The 18,261-nt window shown below is 36.1% G+C and overlaps 1 protein-coding gene across 3 annotated transcripts in view; it reads left to right on the top strand.

Annotated features, from left to right (window-relative positions):
• Positions 1-18,261, top strand: part of LOC100590153 (leucine-rich repeat-containing protein 7) — a 107,207-nt gene that overhangs the window by 11,079 nt on the left and 77,867 nt on the right. For 2 of the 3 annotated variants that reach the window (XM_030823154.1, XM_030823156.1), the window contains exons 3-6: positions 2,264-2,375; positions 2,584-2,764; positions 4,256-5,936; positions 10,080-10,220. In XM_030823154.1, the coding sequence (XP_030679014.1) occupies positions 2,264-2,375; positions 2,584-2,764; positions 4,256-5,936; positions 10,080-10,220 (2,115 nt within the window). The remainder of the gene's footprint in view (positions 1-2,263; positions 2,376-2,583; positions 2,765-4,255; positions 5,937-10,079; positions 10,221-18,261) is intronic. The other variant, XM_030823155.1, reaches the window with a different exon arrangement.

The raw sequence follows: 18,261 nt of genomic DNA, 5'->3' as shown, positions 1-18,261 counted from the left end.
TTTGGTTTGCTTTTTGTGTTTCTATTCTATTTTTGTTTTTCTTTTGAATAAAACAAAATTCCCATTCTTGTAATTAGGTATCATAGGAATATTTTTAAATTATTATTTCAACAAATAACTTACCTTTAGATTCATAGAATGTTAGTACTAGACAGGAATTGGCACTAATTCCTATTACTGATTACCTTTATTTTAATGATGATAATGCCCAGAGAAGTACACTGACTTGCCCAAGGTGACCTGATTAATAAAATATAAAAATAGAAATAGGATGAAAATATGACACCTTGTAACAAATTTTTGGCAAGTCAGCATATTGTATGCCTTTCATGGTACTGTTTCTCAAACTCATATCTTCTTATAAATTTCTCCAAAGGTATATAAAGGCTTTTATCTTCCATTCTGTCACCTTAAAACTGTCATACATTTCTTATGCTAAATCTTTGAACTTTCAAAATCAATCAAAATGAAGAATATGTACCGTCTGAAATAATTTTCAAAATCATTCAAAGAAAATATGGCCTCTATAAAAGAATGTATAAAAAACAAAGCGATTAATTTCTTTTGTTGAGTAATTATCTTTCCTCTGTGAAGCCCATGTGAAAAATGAGCTTTTCTTAGGATAGGCAATATGGCATACACAGTATCACATACAACACCTTTGAGTAGCAAATATAGCCTCTTCAACTACTGAATTTTCCATTCTACTCCTTTTCCTGTTCCTCTTTGCAATCTGATACCTCATCTTAAGTTCCTTGTGTGCTCACAGCTGAGCTCACCAGAAGGCAGCACAAGGTAAGGAAAGTTCACTGGAATGGAGCCCAAGAGAATCCTGCTGCAGTGCCAGATCTTCGTCTAATCATCTGTGTAACCTAGGCCTAAGCTGAGTCTCAGAACCCGCCTCTAGAAAACAAAAATGTTGGACTAAATGATCTTTCCCTTTTCTTTTATTGAAATATTCTATTTAAAAAATTAACAAGTAACAGATATACCCAGGTTTTTCAGGCAAATATTTCCATACAAACCTAACCCAAAAGATAGAACTTAAACCAAGAGGTGCTTCTCTGCAATAACCAAAGACCTGAGCATGTCGCTATGGGGGTCCTTGGCAATATATAAAATTTATAGTAAGGGTTTCTGCCTGTTCATTATACCAACTGATTAGTTTTAAGACAGGACTTTTAAAATTTACAATATTTTTGTCCTCAAGTGTATTTTTTTCTTTGATTTAACAAAATATTTCTAAATATTTTACATTAGTGCTCCAAACTCACAAGATACTAATGAATTAAAAAGCTGAAAAATCCTTATTTGAATTAAAATTAATCTTAAGGGAAAAGAAGACATAATGATAGCTGCTGTGCGTAAATATATATCACTACTTATGGGGATAGATAAGGCATTTTTATATCTAGAAGAAAGTGAGAATTTGGTATTTTACCCTCTCCTAATGCTCTCCACACTGCCTGGTTTACTGAGAATAGTAATTAGAATTGTGGAAGTTTAAAATTCATGGGTTTTCTGCATGTTTATTTGTTGTTATGAAGTTATAGTCATGTATCAATGTTGCTCGTTACACTCAAAGAAGGGATGTAGAATGAAGATTTAGCATGCTAGATTAAGTGTGAGAAAACCAGGAACCTCTGGAAGAACACATGATAGAACCTGAGAAATTAAGGAGATGATCACTGGGATACAGTAGAAAGTTAGGAGGAAAGCGGCGGGAGGAGCAGGGTTTATAGGACCCGACAGTGAATTAATGTGGCTAGGGATGCACAAAAAAAAAAAAAAAAAAAATTAATTGGTCAGTGATATACTTTCCTCTTAAAACTCTTAGAGTTCACCACTTAGAAGAATTACATGTGTATATATCATATTTGTGTGAATCATACTGCTCATATATGGCTTATCATAATTCAGTCTGGTGTTCTAATGAATTGTATCTCATCTCTCCAACTAGATTATAAACTCCCAGAGGGCACCAGCCACATTTTGTCTTTCTTTAGAACCTCCACAGTTCATGGCACAGTGCCAGGCATATAAACAACATGCAAAAAAAATTGATGAATAAATGGACTCACATTAGAAAAAAAATTTTAATGCTTAACTCAGAGATACATATGGTTTCTTTCTCCCAGTGCCCCACAGTGAACTGAATTCTAGAATCACATTTTTGAATCTGAGGCAAATAAAGATACTGCCACTTTGGTTAACCATTGTTGAAATGTTTACTTTCCTTGTCCTGTATTATTATATCTCTCAGGATTCTTTTGTTCATCCAGCTAATGAAATGAGGATTGGGGAACTTCACCCTTCATTAGCTGAGACCCCTCTGTACCCACCCAAACTTGTTCTGCTAGGGAAGGACAAAAAAGGTAACATTGTGAACCCAGTGTGGAAAATATGCTACAAATGCATGTGCATGATGAATCGCCAGTTGTAGATGATACACCATATTCTATACAAATGTTTTACAAATATGCATTTCTAACCTTAATCGGTATGGTTTCCATTTTTCATACTTGCTTTTCCGTGTAATTGTCAGTGTCATAGCATTATAACATTTTCCCCTTTAAATTTCAGAATCAACTGATGAGTCTGAAGTTGACAAAACTCACTGTCTGAATAACAGTGTTTCCTCAGGCACTTACTCAGACTACTCGCCTTCCCAGGCTTCCTCAGGATCCTCTAATACGCGGGTTAAAGTGGGGTCCTTGCAGACAACAGCTAAAGATGCAGTACATAATTCTCTGTGGGGTAACAGGTGTGTTTAGAATTCCCTCCTTTTGTCCCCAAACGTTTGTTTTCAGCAACTTTTTAAAAAATGGAATCTTCTTAATTTTGGAATTGTATTCGGCACACAAGTGGCATAGAAGACAGAGGGGGCAGGTAAGCAAATGTTGTTTGCCTGGGACTGCCCAGAACAGATGAATCCCCTTACAGGGAGAAGCCATTGGTTAAGGAAGACGTGGTAGGAGTTAACAGGATGAGCTGGTAGAACAAAAAATTTAAAAAATAAAAAAAAATGTGTTTGCCCACTGATACTTATTGATGAGACATGGATGTTTTACCATGCAAAATGGCATTAGGAATTAAAATAAAATGCCAGTAAAACACTTATGTGTCTGGTCCAGAGTAAGTGTTCAATAAATTTTCATTGCTATCGTCATCATAATTTTATCACCACCTAGAAAAGTCAGGATGTATTTTAAAGTACTTAATCTTTCCAAAATGCCTCGTCCTCTATATTACTCTAATTTTACAGATGAAAAAACAAAAACCACACACAGAGCACAGTAAAGTCAATCAATAAGGCAGTGTTTTCCCAGTTCTAATTCCATTTTGTAACTTGTTGCTATGTTTTACACTACAAATAGCAAATTAAAATTATTACATGATATAGGTAGTCAATAACTTTTACTCATATTTTACTGACAATATTGCCACTGTTGGCAATGTCTTCTTTAGTAACTCATGAGTAACTTTTCCTATTCATTGATGCTCATAATAAAAATCTTAACTCTTTCAGTTTGTAAATTCATTATTTGCATTATTTCAGTATCTGCTAGAAATACCATAGTCAGTGGTACAAACATGTCAATGATCTAAAGTCATAATGTAATTTACATTCTACAGAACATACCTGAATATGCTCCCTATACAATAGCATTTAGTGTCTTCAAAACCTGAACTTCCAATAAAAGTTATCTGAAGACAATGTAGATTCATTAGATTCACCAAGCATTTGTAAGAAAGGTACTCTCAGCCAATAGTTTGAAATGTACCAAATCAGACTCTCCAGGAATGGGTATTGGGAATCATGATTCTAATTATCAGTCAGGTTTCAAGACCATTACTTAAGAACTACATATTTCCTTCATTGATTCCTTCCACAAACGTGTATTTAATACCTACTATGTGCCAGGCATTATTCTAGGCCTGCAGAGAAAAAGATCTCTACCATTGTGAGTTTACATTCTAGCAGAGGACACGATACAAGATACAATACCCGTAATAGATAAGTAAATTATATAGTATATTAGAAGGTGATTATCACTACGAAAAAATAGAAGTTAAAGCAGGGTAAAGGGATGGATTTTTAAAATATGAAATAATAATGCTATCTTAATCATGAGTCAGGTGAGGATTATTGATCGGTTAAACAAAGGATGATGGCCTTCTTTGCTGCTTGTTCTCTTTCTGCCAAAGACCCAACTTCATCCTTTTCAATTTCTCCTTCCCATTGTGTTCACAGGATTGCACCATCTTTCCCACAGCCTCTTGATGCAAAGCCATTACTCAGCCAGCGGGAGGCTGTTCCCCCAGGCAATATACCACAGCGTCCTGACCGGCTGCCCATGAGTGATACTTTCACTGACAACTGGACTGATGGCTCGCATTATGACAACACAGGGTTTGTTGCTGAGGAAACCACAGCCGAGAATGCCAACAGTAATCCTCTGTTAAGTTCGAAATCTAGAAGCACATCCTCGCATGGACGCAGGCCTTTGATCAGGCAAGACAGGATTGTTGGTGTTCCCCTGGAACTCGAGCAGTCTACACACAGACACACACCAGAAACAGAAGTGCCTCCTTCCAATCCTTGGCAGAATTGGACCAGAACCCCTAGTCCGTTTGAAGACAGGACCGCTTTTCCTTCCAAATTAGAGACAACCCCCACTACCAGCCCGTTGCCTGAAAGGAAAGAACATATAAAGGAATCTACTGAAATACCTAGTCCTTTTTCTCCAGGCGTACCATGGGAGTACCATGATTCCAATCCCAACACGAGTCTTAGTAACGTCTTTTCTCAAATCCACTGCCGCCCGGAATCTTCTAAAGGTGTTATTTCAATTAGCAAAAGCACAGAGAGGCTTTCCCCCCTAATGAAAGATATCAAGTCTAATAAATTCAAAAAGTCACAGAGTATCGATGAGATTGACATTGGTACATATAAGGTGTATAACATACCATTAGAAAACTATGCTTCTGGGAGTGATCACTTAGGAAGCCACGAACGACCAGATAAGATGCTGGGGCCAGAGCATGGTATGTCCAGTATGTCTCGAAGCCAGTCAGTCCCGATGCTGGATGACGAGATGCTCACCTACGGAAGTAGTAAAGGGCCACAACAGCAAAAAGCTTCTATGACAAAAAAAGTCTATCAGTTTGACCAAAGCTTCAATCCTCAAGGATCAGTGGAAGTGAAAGCCGAAAAGAGGATACCACCCCCTTTTCAACACAATCCCGAGTACGTGCAACAGGCCAGCAAAAACATCGCCAAGGATTTGATCAGTCCCAGAGCTTACCGAGGATACCCACCCGTGGAGCAAATGTTTTCGTTTTCTCAGCCATCTGTGAATGACGATGCTGTGGTGAATGCCCAGTTCGCAAGCCAAGGGGCCAGGGCAGGCTTCCTGAGAAGGGCCGACTCCCTGGTGAGCGCCACAGAAATGGCCATGTTCAGAAGGGTCAATGAGCCTCACGAGCTGCCCCCAACTGATAGGTACGGCAGACCCCCATATAGGGGAGGGCTGGATCGCCAAAGCAGCGTTACAGTGACTGAGTCCCAGTTCCTGAAAAGGAATGGCAGGTATGAAGACGAACACCCTTCATATCAAGAAGTGAAAGCTCAGGCGGGCAGTTTTCCGGTTAAAAACCTTACCCAAAGGAGGCCATTGTCTGCAAGAAGCTACAGTACAGAGAGTTACGGTGCCTCCCAAACCAGGCCAGTTTCAGCTAGGCCTACTATGGCAGCTCTTTTGGAAAAAATACCATCTGACTATAACTTGGGTAACTATGGTGACAAGCCATCAGATAACAGTGATTTAAAGACGAGGCCTACTCCTGTGAAGGGAGAGGAGAGCTGTGGTAAAATGCCTGCAGACTGGAGACAACAGCTGCTTAGACATATAGAAGCTAGACGGTTAGACAGGGTATGTCTGGCGTTTCTCTGTAAGAATATCCCTCCTGCCTTTAGTGTTACTTTGTTGGCATTTCTAAGCACATGTAGTGAAGCATGAACTACATGAATGAATTAGATGATCAGTATTTTATTTATCTTTACATTGTGGGGAAAATGGATCATAATAGTTTTTCATGGATGTGGCTAAATGCTCTTTGAGAGTTCATAACCTGCAGGTGAATTATTCATCAAATCGAACCCAAATATTGTTAAGAAAGAATTCGACTCCATTAGAGGGGACGGTGCTTCAACTGCTTTCTAGCCATTAAGGCAAAATGCCTCTCCTAGGACACAAAACTGTTCTCTAGTGACCTAAAGAGTATGATTTTTATTGAACCTATAAAAAGTGGATATTTCCCCCATTTCTGAATGGATTCACATATTAAAGTCAGGCCTAATTTGTTTACAAAATTTGCACATAGTTACTGCTATGGGACTACTAGTTATTATTTCTAATGAGCAATAATTTTCCCAGCAAGAAACAGAAAAATAAGCAGGGATTAAATGCCCTCCTACACATTATTTTATTTAATAAAAATCCTGCCATGTAGAATGTTGGTTTTTATATAGAAAGAAATGTTTAAATTCAAATTATACTACAGACAACAAAAATAGTTGATGTCTTTATGAAGACACAAACGAAAAATTAGTATGTATATTGCAGCAAAAAAGAAAATTAATTCTAGTTCAGTTAAAAATTGAGTCACGATAGGCGAGGCATGGTGGTTCATGCCTGTAATCCCAGCACTTTGGGAGGCCGAGGCGGGCGGTCAGGAACTCGAGACCAGCCTGGCCGACATGGTAAAACCCCATCTCTACTTAAAATACAAAAAAAAATTGGCCGGGCATGGTGGCGCACGCCTGTAATCCCAGCTACTGGGGAGGCTGAGGCAGGAAAATTGCTTGAACCCAGGAGGTGGAGGTTGCAGTGAGCCGAGATCACACCACTGCCCTCCAACCTGGGTGACAAAGTGAGACTCCGTCTTAGAAAAAAAAAAATTTGAGTCCACAATGAAGTGTGTAATACACAGGGATCAGGGACAGAAAAAAATCATATGATGCCTAGAATTACATTTTGTTGCCTGTTCAAATCTCTCTAAGAGAAACCTGGTACTCATTTTCTAGAACTATCTTCAATTGACCATCGTCATTCAGTGTACTTTATGGCTTTTAGTTTAGAGGGCTTAATGTGCTCTGCATTGACATTAGAATCTTAAAGATCCTTTTTGTGAAGATGGGTCTTTTTGTTCTCATTTTCTAGGGCTGAATGCTCAGTGTAAATTGGGGATCTGGGTAGTAATATAGTATCGCATTGTCTCACTCAATCGTTTTATTATTTTGTTTGGTGTCCTGCTAAAAGCACAGGTCACTGCATTTATTATGTATTTCTTTAATACTGAATTTTATGTTTACAGGTTTACTCTTTTCAAATAATTACATTGCTTGTAGGTCGTGTCTACATGACAAGAAAACAATTTTTTTTAGGGAAAGAGTGAACTAATAAATGTGGGTGTGGGTGTTAGTTTCTCAATGTGGAAATTGGTTCTGCCTTGCAAAGTATTTCATCAGAATGTCTGTTTCAAATAGGTTTGCTCAGTCCCATTGAAGGGAGCCTCATCAAAGCCTCATGACTGGCTGTCAGTGGGAGACACCTGGTCGGTTGTCACCATGCCTTACCTCAAGTATACCCTCCATGTAGACAGATAACTTGGAGGGCGAAAATATTTGGGGCCAAATAATACAGTACAGTTTGGGAACTCTGGCCTCGTGTAGACACGACCATACGTAACAGGGTAAGATGAACTAGTCAAGAAAGGTTATAAGAAGCTTTTTGGAGCATATGTACAATGACTAGTAATTTGAGGCAACAGAGGAATGAGTGAAAACAACTAATGAAAAGGAAAAGATAAAATTCTAAGCATTTGGTTCCATCACTTAGTTACTGGTGTCCCAGATCAATGATTCCTCTCCTTTGACCCCAGCCACTGAAAAGTAGGCGACTCCTCTAGATGAAGCAAGAATTTTAAGCAGGAATATAGGGTTAGGAGAGAGAGATTTGAATCAGCAAAAGTTTGGAGGCCCTGCCTATCCCAGATAACAAAAAGCAAACATGTATTTTTCATTGCTATGATGACACTTGGCTTCTTAGTTGATCTTCATATAACCTCTGTTTGTGTACAGTTCCCTAGGTGTCTTTCACTTTTCAAAGCAATTTCAATGTACATTCAATAGATTCTCATTTAATTCCAAGAAATTAACTTACCTTAGAGTATTGCTTTGAGTCATCAGATCCTAGAAGCTCTTTCTTTTGTTTTCTCCAAGTCACATTTCTTTCTGTCTTTCAGCTGAGTTACTGAGCTATTCAGGCTATATCTCTCATAAAACTTCCCAGCTACTCAACCAGATGAATTCAAGGTACCGAAGCACAGACTTATTATGTAAAACCAGTTTCGACATAGCTGTGCTACTTAACAATCTGTCCAAAGGCAGACTGCACCAGATAAATAATGTGCTTCTTTCCCAGTGAAATTTAATTGAGTCATTTGAACCCTGAAAATCAAATAGTTACACAAGAAATTACAAGATCTCTGTCCATTCCACATAAAAGGCAATTGCCTAGAGACTTAGACATTGGATAAGCTTAACAGTTCAACATAATGTTGGTGAAAAATCTAAGTGTTGACCTTGAAGAGGCGGCTCCAAGAACTACCCTAGATAAAAGATGCTTGTTTTTTCTTTTAGTTTAACCACAAGGCCCATGTTTTCACTGCAGAGCCACACTATGACAGGGAATTTAAAACATGAACCCATATGTCTGAGACTGCTTCTGTTCTGCGGAAGCTGAGAGAGCACTAGACTGGAGGAATTTTAAACCTTAAGGAATTTTCCAAGCGCTAGATTGAGATGCTCAGTGTCTTTTTCAATTTTGGCATGGCGGCAATGGAAAATCTCTATATGAAATAATAATGAATCCATAACAAATATGATTGGTAGACAAGCACACCATCAGGAGTATAATAATCCTTCAGCTTCACTCAATGAAACTTTGATGCTAAAAATCATTACTTTGATAATATTGCCCTGAGAATAGAATAGCTGCCTGCTGTCAATGTTCAGTAATATTTGGCTTAGAAAAAGTGTGCTAAGTTAACTTCTGTGATTTTTTTTTCCAAAATGAGAGAATTACTTAAAGGGGCCAAATGCTGTCAATGATTACATTTCCATTGTAGATTGAAGGAGGAGATTGTACTGGTGGAAACAAGGTGATAACAGGGTATCTAAAATTTTACATTTAATTTTTAAATAAAGTTTTATAGGAAAAAAATTATCAGTCACTTAAACGCAAATACCACCAGAGTGTTCTATAGGTATTTGTATATATTAGATAATTAGCATTAATAAATCAATAAATTATGACTGCTTTAATATTACTATGAAATTTCTTTAGTTTAAAATATAATTTTTAAGAAACAAAAAATAGAATATTTGGATCCACATAAAATGTATTTGATTGGTTTAGCTGAATTAATAAGTAAGTTCAATCAAGCCTATGGTAAGCTCAGATGACATTTTGACCAGCTGTTTTTCTGAGTTGCTGCAATTATGCCTACAGACTGAGCAATGAAGGAGACTGATTTTGGCTTTAACATTGCAATGCATTAGCTTAAGACAGAATTAGAAACTAATATTTCTCTTTCACAAGTGATGATCTCACAATGTGAAAGAGAACAAAGATCTGCAGCTGGTAAAATTGAAGAGCTCACTGTTCGAATTTTTAAATGAACAGACTACCACAGACGAATAATACTTGTCCAAAGTCACTACTACCACGATGTATAAGAGACAGAATTTATGACGTTGAGTTAGCAGCAGATGTAAAACAGAATGTATCTTCTTTGCTTTTTGTCTTTTCTGTAGTTTTGGATGGTACTCATTATGTGCATAACTAACACTGTTTACTGTATGCTTCTGTCTGATCAAGTGCATGTTTTTTAAAAAAGTTACTGTTTGCCTGCCTAAAGTTAAATGTTATAAATTTAAACATGTTCATGTAATTTATCAGTTTGTTGAGCATGTGTTCACACCCTGTCACATGATTATTTCCTCTACTCAGAATGCTGCTTACAAACACAATACAGTTAACCTTGGCATGCTGCCCTATGGAGGTATTTCAGCAATGCATGCAGGCAGAAGCATGACTTTAAACTTGCAGACTAAGTCTAAATTTGATCATCAAGAACTACCTCTTCAGAAAGTAAGTATGGACTGCCCTACATGTGTCAGCATACCAAAGCCAATTAATGTCGTTTGTTCACTTAATGTGTTTAGTCTGTACATACAACCCTGCTTACTATAGGCTCCTATGAGTCCAAAAAGCACAAGGGCAAATAATGTAGAGCCTGAACTCTTAGCCACTAAATGAGTATTTGTAGCTGGACTGATTATCAGGTTCCTGCTTTTTGGATTGAGCTTTGCTTTTTGGATTGAGCAGGTACATGGCTTTTTGTGTTGCTTCAAGGTTCATTTTTCTTATTATTCATTTCCTTTTTTCCTCCTTTGTTTTTCTTTATTTTGTGTTTATATATATGTTTTTTACTTTTTTGGAGATAGTCCTATCGTCCTGGTGATGCATTCTGAGAACAGAGCTCAAAATTATTATTGTATTTCAATTGATTATTTTGGAAAAGACATAGATTCCTAAATTAGAATTAAGTAGCTGGTACTTATAAGTGCTTCTTCAGCCCATTTTTTTGCAGGAACTATAACACAGAAGAAAAATATGAGAAACAAGTTTGTGGCTTAGGAAACTAAGTTAGTGGAAAAGTAGCAAGTTTGCTTGGTATTAGATGAAAATGTAGGAACACTGAAAGGGAATATACTGAAAGAGGAAACATTTCCATTGTTAAAGGGAAATTTCTGTTTGTTTAATTCAGCCAAAACTGAGAATGCACATTTTACATTTAGATCGATTAATGCCTTCTGTCTTAGTTACATTTTAGTGGAAACCAATGAGTCATTTTCACAGTATGTCATTATGCCTATATATTTATATAGTCATTAGCCTAGTAAGTTTTTATGAAAAAGCAGTGCAAAGTAGGGATAATAGAATGACGGTAACTTCTAAACACTTCTTCCCTCTTAATAAAATGAATGAACATTATGACTAACCCCATCAAAATGAGGGTCATAAGACCTCGAATTCCTGTTTTATTGTTAATCTAGTTTTTTAACAACATTCCCATACTGTGGACAGTTTGGTTCATACTGTGAGTAGAATAACAAAATCAAGAAGACGTTTATAGCCACAGCTTTTTTATCACTCACCATAACTTAAAAAAAAACAACACTAAATTGAAAACTTTTGAATGTTGTTTTTGCTGTGCCCGGTCTGTACTGCAGGACCAGTGGAGTGCTGGTAACTTTCTCTCCAAGGAGAAAGACAAGGCCTTGATTTGTGGTATCTGCCAATGTCAGCAATATAAATACTCTCCCTATGGCTAATTTCAAGGTACCAACTTAATGTCACTGAACTTAGAATTGGGAAGATTCACGTGCAGTTGACTCTCGTGAGCCAGTACAAATTGGCTCCAATACACCATCAGCATGACTATTTTTATTTGAGTTCCTACTTTAATGGAACCTGTTCTTCATGTCCTCTCAGATGCCCCAGACTCTCATCCCCTTCCCTAACAAAACCAGTTTTCAAAAAGACCTTGAAACTTAACTGCCTTAAGGAATAGATGAGATATCACAACTTTAAATAGGCACCTTTCTTATAGGGCTTGCTAATTAAATAGAAATAAAACCTTGTATTAGTCTGCTCTCACACTGCTAATAAAGACATACCCAAGACTGGGTAATTTATAAAGGAAACAGGTTTAATTGACTTACAGTTCCACATGGCTGGGGAGGCCTCACTATCATGGTGGAAGGTGAAGGAGGAGCAAAGTCCCATCTTACATGGCAGCAGGCAAGATTGCTTGTGCAGGGGAACTCCCATTTATAAAACCATCAGATCTCGTGAGACTTATTCACTACCACGAGAACAGTATGGAGGAAACTGCCCCCATGACTGAATTGTCTCCACCTGGCCCCACCCTTGACACATATGGATTATTACAATTCAAAGTGATAGTTGGATGGGAATACAGCCAAACCATATCAAACCCTTAAACTAAAAAAATGGAATTTCAAAATTCAGTGAACAAATTAAAGAGATCTTGGCATGATGGAAGCTATTGCCTGAACCCCCCTGAAGTTATATGAAGATGCCCCTATTTTGCTGAATTTTTGGCCATATTTACTTATCAATCTGTATGACAATATAGATATATACAGTATCTGAAAATGCCAATACACTTGAAACAGTGTTTCCTAACATCTAAATTACTCTCCAGATATAAATTAGGTATCACTGTATTAGCATATTAATTTTCTGATGTCATTTGGGGTACCCTAGAGAATGGACTCACTATTACTGCGAGCTCTAAGGAGAAATAATACAGAGTTACATTTGGGGACTTTCAATAATCCTCAATTGAACAGAGATGACCAAAACGAATTCTCTTTGGAAGCTACATTAATTGCAAATCAAGAATCATTCAAGTATTGAAAGATTCCACCTCAAAATAAATTATCATCAATATTTTATTATCTGCACCAAAAAAAAGAAGAAAAATAGAGAAGGCAAGGGAGGAAAAAGATACATAGGCAGGGCAAGTAATGCATTACTCCAAAAGATTTTATGATCCAAAACTTACCACTTTAAGTCCTATAAACTTTAAGCATTTAGGCATCTGGGACAGCTTTCCCACCCTGTCACCAAAGCAGGAACCTTATCAGGCACTGGATAGTTAATCAGCTGCAATAATAGCTCTGGGTTCTGCTTCCTCCCACGAATTCCAGTCTAAGCCTCTGTCCCTTCAGTTTTGTACCCTGATACGTCTCTCGTACAGAGCTTTCATTTGAAAATTTGTTAGGTTTTTCTGCCACACTCTGGAGTCAAACTCTCTTTAAAATGCAATCTCTCCAATTATTCCTCCTGGGCTCCACTGACCATTGCTAACAGGTCCCATGATTGAGGTTTAATTTCCCTGAACCCTTCTACCCAGGAGAGGAGATAGGCAAAAATTACTTAACTTTGATTTAGAAATGCATAAAAATCTGTTATAACATGTTTATCTTTCTACTTAAGATGGTAAAAATTACCGTCTCAGGTCCTTAAGACTTCTTTGCAGCCCCTAAATACCCATTAGCCATAAGAACTCCACTAAATTATAGGGTAAGACCAATTTATAAACAAACATTTTCAGTAAATAAAATTGACATAAATGTTTCTTCTCCTGTGGAAATTATGGAGCTGTCTCTTTTATTCATAAAATTATTGAATGATAATACTGGCTATCTCTAGTTAGATGCTGTGGAAATGACTCTGGGGTGTCCTAGAAAGAATGAAGGAAGTTTCCTAAGGAATCTAATGTTTTCACCTGTTAGAATTTAAGCACTGGAAGTGGAGTTGTAGTATCCATTTGTGCAGGTGCTGCTCTCCGAAGGAAACATGTGTCCCCACCCTCTCTGTTTGCCAAGGCTTGCCTCTTGCAGCTAGGACAAAGAGGACACTTTTTTATATTTCTTGTCCTGCACCAAGGCTGTCTTTAAACAAATTTGTAATAAACTAATTAAAGGATATAATTATTTGTGAATGAAGCCTGAAGAACTCTGCACTTGATAAACTATTTACGTAGTGAATATTTATATGAACAAAAAGGGAATGTTCTTTAAGATTTTCCAATGTATTTTAAATATTTTTCGTTTTTTCATATTTATTACCTGTCAGATCAAGTATGGTACATTTTTCATGTATTATAAGCTAAATATAGGCTTTCTATACTATAAAGAGTAAATTACATCTTCTATAATTTTATAGAACTCTTTAAGATATTAAGAAAATGCCAACAAATATAACCAAATTAGTTTAATAAATTTAATTTCCTTAACATATTCATTTATTTAGATGTTTACGCTAATTTCCCAGAAAATTTAGTAATACTTAGGAACCAGAACATTTAGAACATATAAATCTTTTATTAAATTATAGAATTATTAGTATTGTCTATTGATTTTTTATTCATTCAGTCATTCATTTATTCATTTATCATTTATTTACTGCCTTTCCAAAAAGCATATAAGGCAACTTTCTATGATGTTATTAATGGTTCCATGTGCTTCTTTGGATGTGTTTTATTTGTAATTAAGCTTAGCTATCGTCTTGAAATTTTATGTTGTCATAGAGAAATACAAATTGTAAAATGCCAGTTCAAACTACCATTTTTAATATCAAAATTAATGGTAGAATGGATAGATATTTCCACTGGGAGAAAAATAAAGACAAGGATTTATTGAGAATCTACTACGTACCTGGTGCTATGAGGTACTTTAACTATATTTTGTCTTGCAACTCATAAAACCCTCAAAGGACATATTTATCTCCATTGTATAGATGAGGAAACTGAGGCTCATGTGTCACACAAAAGAACTCACCTGTATTGTCACTGTTTCACTGTCGTAACTCCTGCCCTTCACATAGTAGTAGGTAGAATTTAAATCTGCTTCTGCCTGGGGCCCACATACATACTCTTTCTACTCTGTGATGATGCTTTCTCAAATGTTTGTAAAACCTAACATTTTCATAGAACATGACTCATAGGTTAAAAAGCTCTTCCATACGCATTATTACCTCACGTCGTCTTCAAAATAATCTAGAGAAGTAGACATTATAGGATGGAGAAAAGAATGCACAAGTAGAATATATTAACTAATCCAAAACATATCGTGACCCCAATCATGCCCTGTGTGCTACAGGCTAGTGCTTTCTTAGTTAGCTGAGCTTAATGAATGCTAGTAATTATCTTGTGCTTTTTCAGATCCACTTGCATTTCCTGAGCACTCAGTATCACCAAGAATTATTTTTGGTAGCAATGAAAGGCTTAAGGTTATGGACCCGAGAAAATAACTCATTAATCATCCAGGCTACTGCAGCCCTAGACACAAGCAGGGCTGGGGAGAAAATCATTGGCCTTTGCTATCCCCATGTCTGCAAGTGGCCAGCTGCTAATATGAATAGTGTAGTCTCTTCTATAATGGATAAGTTGATAATTTTCTCTTGTTCATTTTTTAATTTCTACCACCATAACAGCATACCATAGCATCCACTGCTTATTGGCTTATTGAATTAGGCATTAATATAAATTAATTATAATTTCAGGTGAGGGAAGGCTAAAATAGTAGAAATATATGTAATAAATTATCTTATCATAGAATTTTGCGTGGAAGAAATTAGCCTCACTATGTTTTACTAAAGTTGATTGAAATTAGTTAGTTGATATTCATCCTACCAGATTTTGAGTTAGAGAAATTTAGAAAGCAATATTTGCACCTAAACTATTTTTAAATGTCTAATGTCCTTTCTTTCTGGATATATGCAAATGACTCAGTATCAGATAGTACCGACATTTGGTATGCATTTATTCACCCTAGTGCCAAGGCTTATTGGCTTATTTAATGCAGTTTTTTCTGCTGAAGGCAAAGCAAGATTTATGCTGCACCTCAGGACAACTCATGCCTATAATTTCTATTGATTCTGCTGCATTTATTATTGGCTACCTGTCCCTCAAGAAAGATTCACTTACCTTTCTAATTATGAAAAAAAGCTTTCAGCCTATAAATCCAAATAAATTCTTATAGACAGTGACTAAATTTACCAAAATAATAATTTAGTACTCATGTGGAATTTCGTTATAATGGAATTCTGGTTTAAAAATAACTTGGGCATTATATTACCACCTTCAGATTGAAGCCTATTAAATCACTATCATTTAGATCCAAGCTTGGCATATTTTGTAATACCTATTTTTTCCAAAAGATATGATGAAAATGAATAATATAACAATAATTTCACTGGAAAAACTTTGGGGAAGATTGTTTTTAACAATTTTTACTGCAGATTTTTTGAATCTGTGGTAATGTCCTTTATGAACCATGTGCCAATTACTTAGCAAAAGAGATCCTTGTATTCTTAAGGAATGTGCCCTGAGACCTTTGCAAATTGCCAAATTCTAATACCACTCTCATATAATCGTAATAATAAGTGTAATCTCACAGGCATACTGTACACCCATCACTTAGCAAAGTTGCTGTACCGTCTAAGCTTATTTAACTCACTTATGTGACTACCGTGCACAGACGTTTATACACACATATATACATAAGAACACACATGCATGCACTTACTCATACAAATGTGCAGACATATATAGATATAAAGAGGCATACGTATGCATGCACATTTATGTCTCAGCAAAATTATAAATTACTTGATCAAATAGACGCTTGTGATCATTCATAGCAGTCAAAATTATGAATGTTAAATCCACAAATACCCACACTCATCTTTGGGCATAGCATCTGTTCAGCAAGACTTCTACTCAGCATTATTGCATGTCTTATCAAATACAATTTCTGATTTTTCACTAAATCACACCAGCCATTTTCTGTATTATTTTGAAATATTTAAAGACCTGCAGAATTTAGAAGCTAAGGAAATAGTGCATTGTGATGATTTTCTATGTTATTATCTTTAGCTATATATGATGAGGAAAATAAAACTCATTCTTACTCCTTAAAATATCCAAAGAAAATATCAAGAATGTGGTATAAAAAATAATTGAATTAATAGCTGAACCTCAGTTCAATTATTTTCTCTGGAATATTAAATTTCAACAGTGATATCTTCATTTTTTTTAACATTTTTCAGTAGCTCCTTTTAGCCTTTAATAGAATTTTAACTGCTAAGCTACTCAGTTTATATACAATAGCTATACTCCTTTGGGAAAGAATGTGCACGTGATTCTCTTTTTGGTCTGCACCACCACCGCCACCACCACCACCACCACCAAATGTCAATAAATTGTTTTTGATGATCTTTCTATTTCTGCAGACTTAAGCCATCCCTAAGGTGTCTCATGTAAGAAAAACAAAAAGGCCAGAGTATTCTTAAAAGCAAACTGCTTTCAGGAATTTCCTTTAATTTTGCTACCTAGTGAAAGTATCTTTTTAATGTATCTGCATGTTTATGTTCCTTTTGGCCCCTGTAATAGTGACTTGGTGTGATTGTTAATTCTAATTTTAAAAAGAAATAGATTAATTTATAAACTAATGAAGCACCTACACCATTATATTAGGATTTTGACTAAAAGGATTTCGCATTTTTTTAACACCAAAAAGAATTTGGTAATTCTCAGTTTCTCTGTAACTGGAACCATGTCTGTCTGGGTGGAGGAAATACAGATGGAGATGGGGATGATATGGAGAAAAAGGAAACCTGTGTTAAATTCTGGCCACTTCTTAAAAATCAACATTGCACAGACCTGGCCAAATGAACGTACTAATTATCCCACTTCACTAGCAAACAAACTAAGTCAGAAAAGACAGATACTAAAAATTCAAAAAGAAAACACTGGCCAGTAATGCTTAACCCGAATAATTATGTTTAACTCTTAATTTTAATTTTTATTTACCATATTTTAATATCTAGAAAAAATTGTGTATGGGCATATGTAAACATATGAATCTGGAAAAGGTACACACTGGAAAAGCGATGCTGGAAAACAGACATTGAACAGCTACCTGCTTACTTTGAAGTAACACATACTTTAAACGTGTTGTCTAGATTGAATTTTTCAAATAAACACACATCAATTCATTCCTAACTCGGGAGCTTAAATTCAGTATCTTTTTTCTCTTTTTTTTCATACTTTTTGATAGGCTTATGAAAAAAGAATTCACATAACCAAAGAACAAGAAGAAAACTGAGTTAATTTTCATTATATCCATTACATCCTAGGAAGACTTCATCTAGTATCATAATATATCCTATTTTAGAATTTTTCCAAGCAATGCTTTTAAAAAATGCTTGTGGTCAGAATGCAGGTAAGGAGGTTCTATCATTGTTTTTCAGAAGAGAACAAACTAAGACCACTCAATATAACCAGATAAGGCTTAGCAAACAGCCCATTTTTAACATGTTTTGATGAGAATATCCCAGTTCTCCCTTTCTAGGGTAGGTGGACAATTCCTTACACAAAGTGTAGCTGCACACTCTCTAGCTGGGCTTTATCAGTAGGGATCCTTTAGAACATGTGCAGAAAATGGCATAGGAAACACTGGATATAATAGCTCAACCACAGAAGAATACCCTCAGGAAACCAAGAAGTACTTGTGTATCTTACACACCAGGG

Source organism: Nomascus leucogenys, chromosome 12, assembly GCF_006542625.1.
Source record: "Nomascus leucogenys isolate Asia chromosome 12, Asia_NLE_v1, whole genome shotgun sequence".
NCBI lineage: Eukaryota > Metazoa > Chordata > Mammalia > Primates > Hylobatidae > Nomascus > Nomascus leucogenys.
Note: the sequence above shows the minus strand (reverse complement) of the source record. Positions and strands in the feature narration are given on the sequence as shown.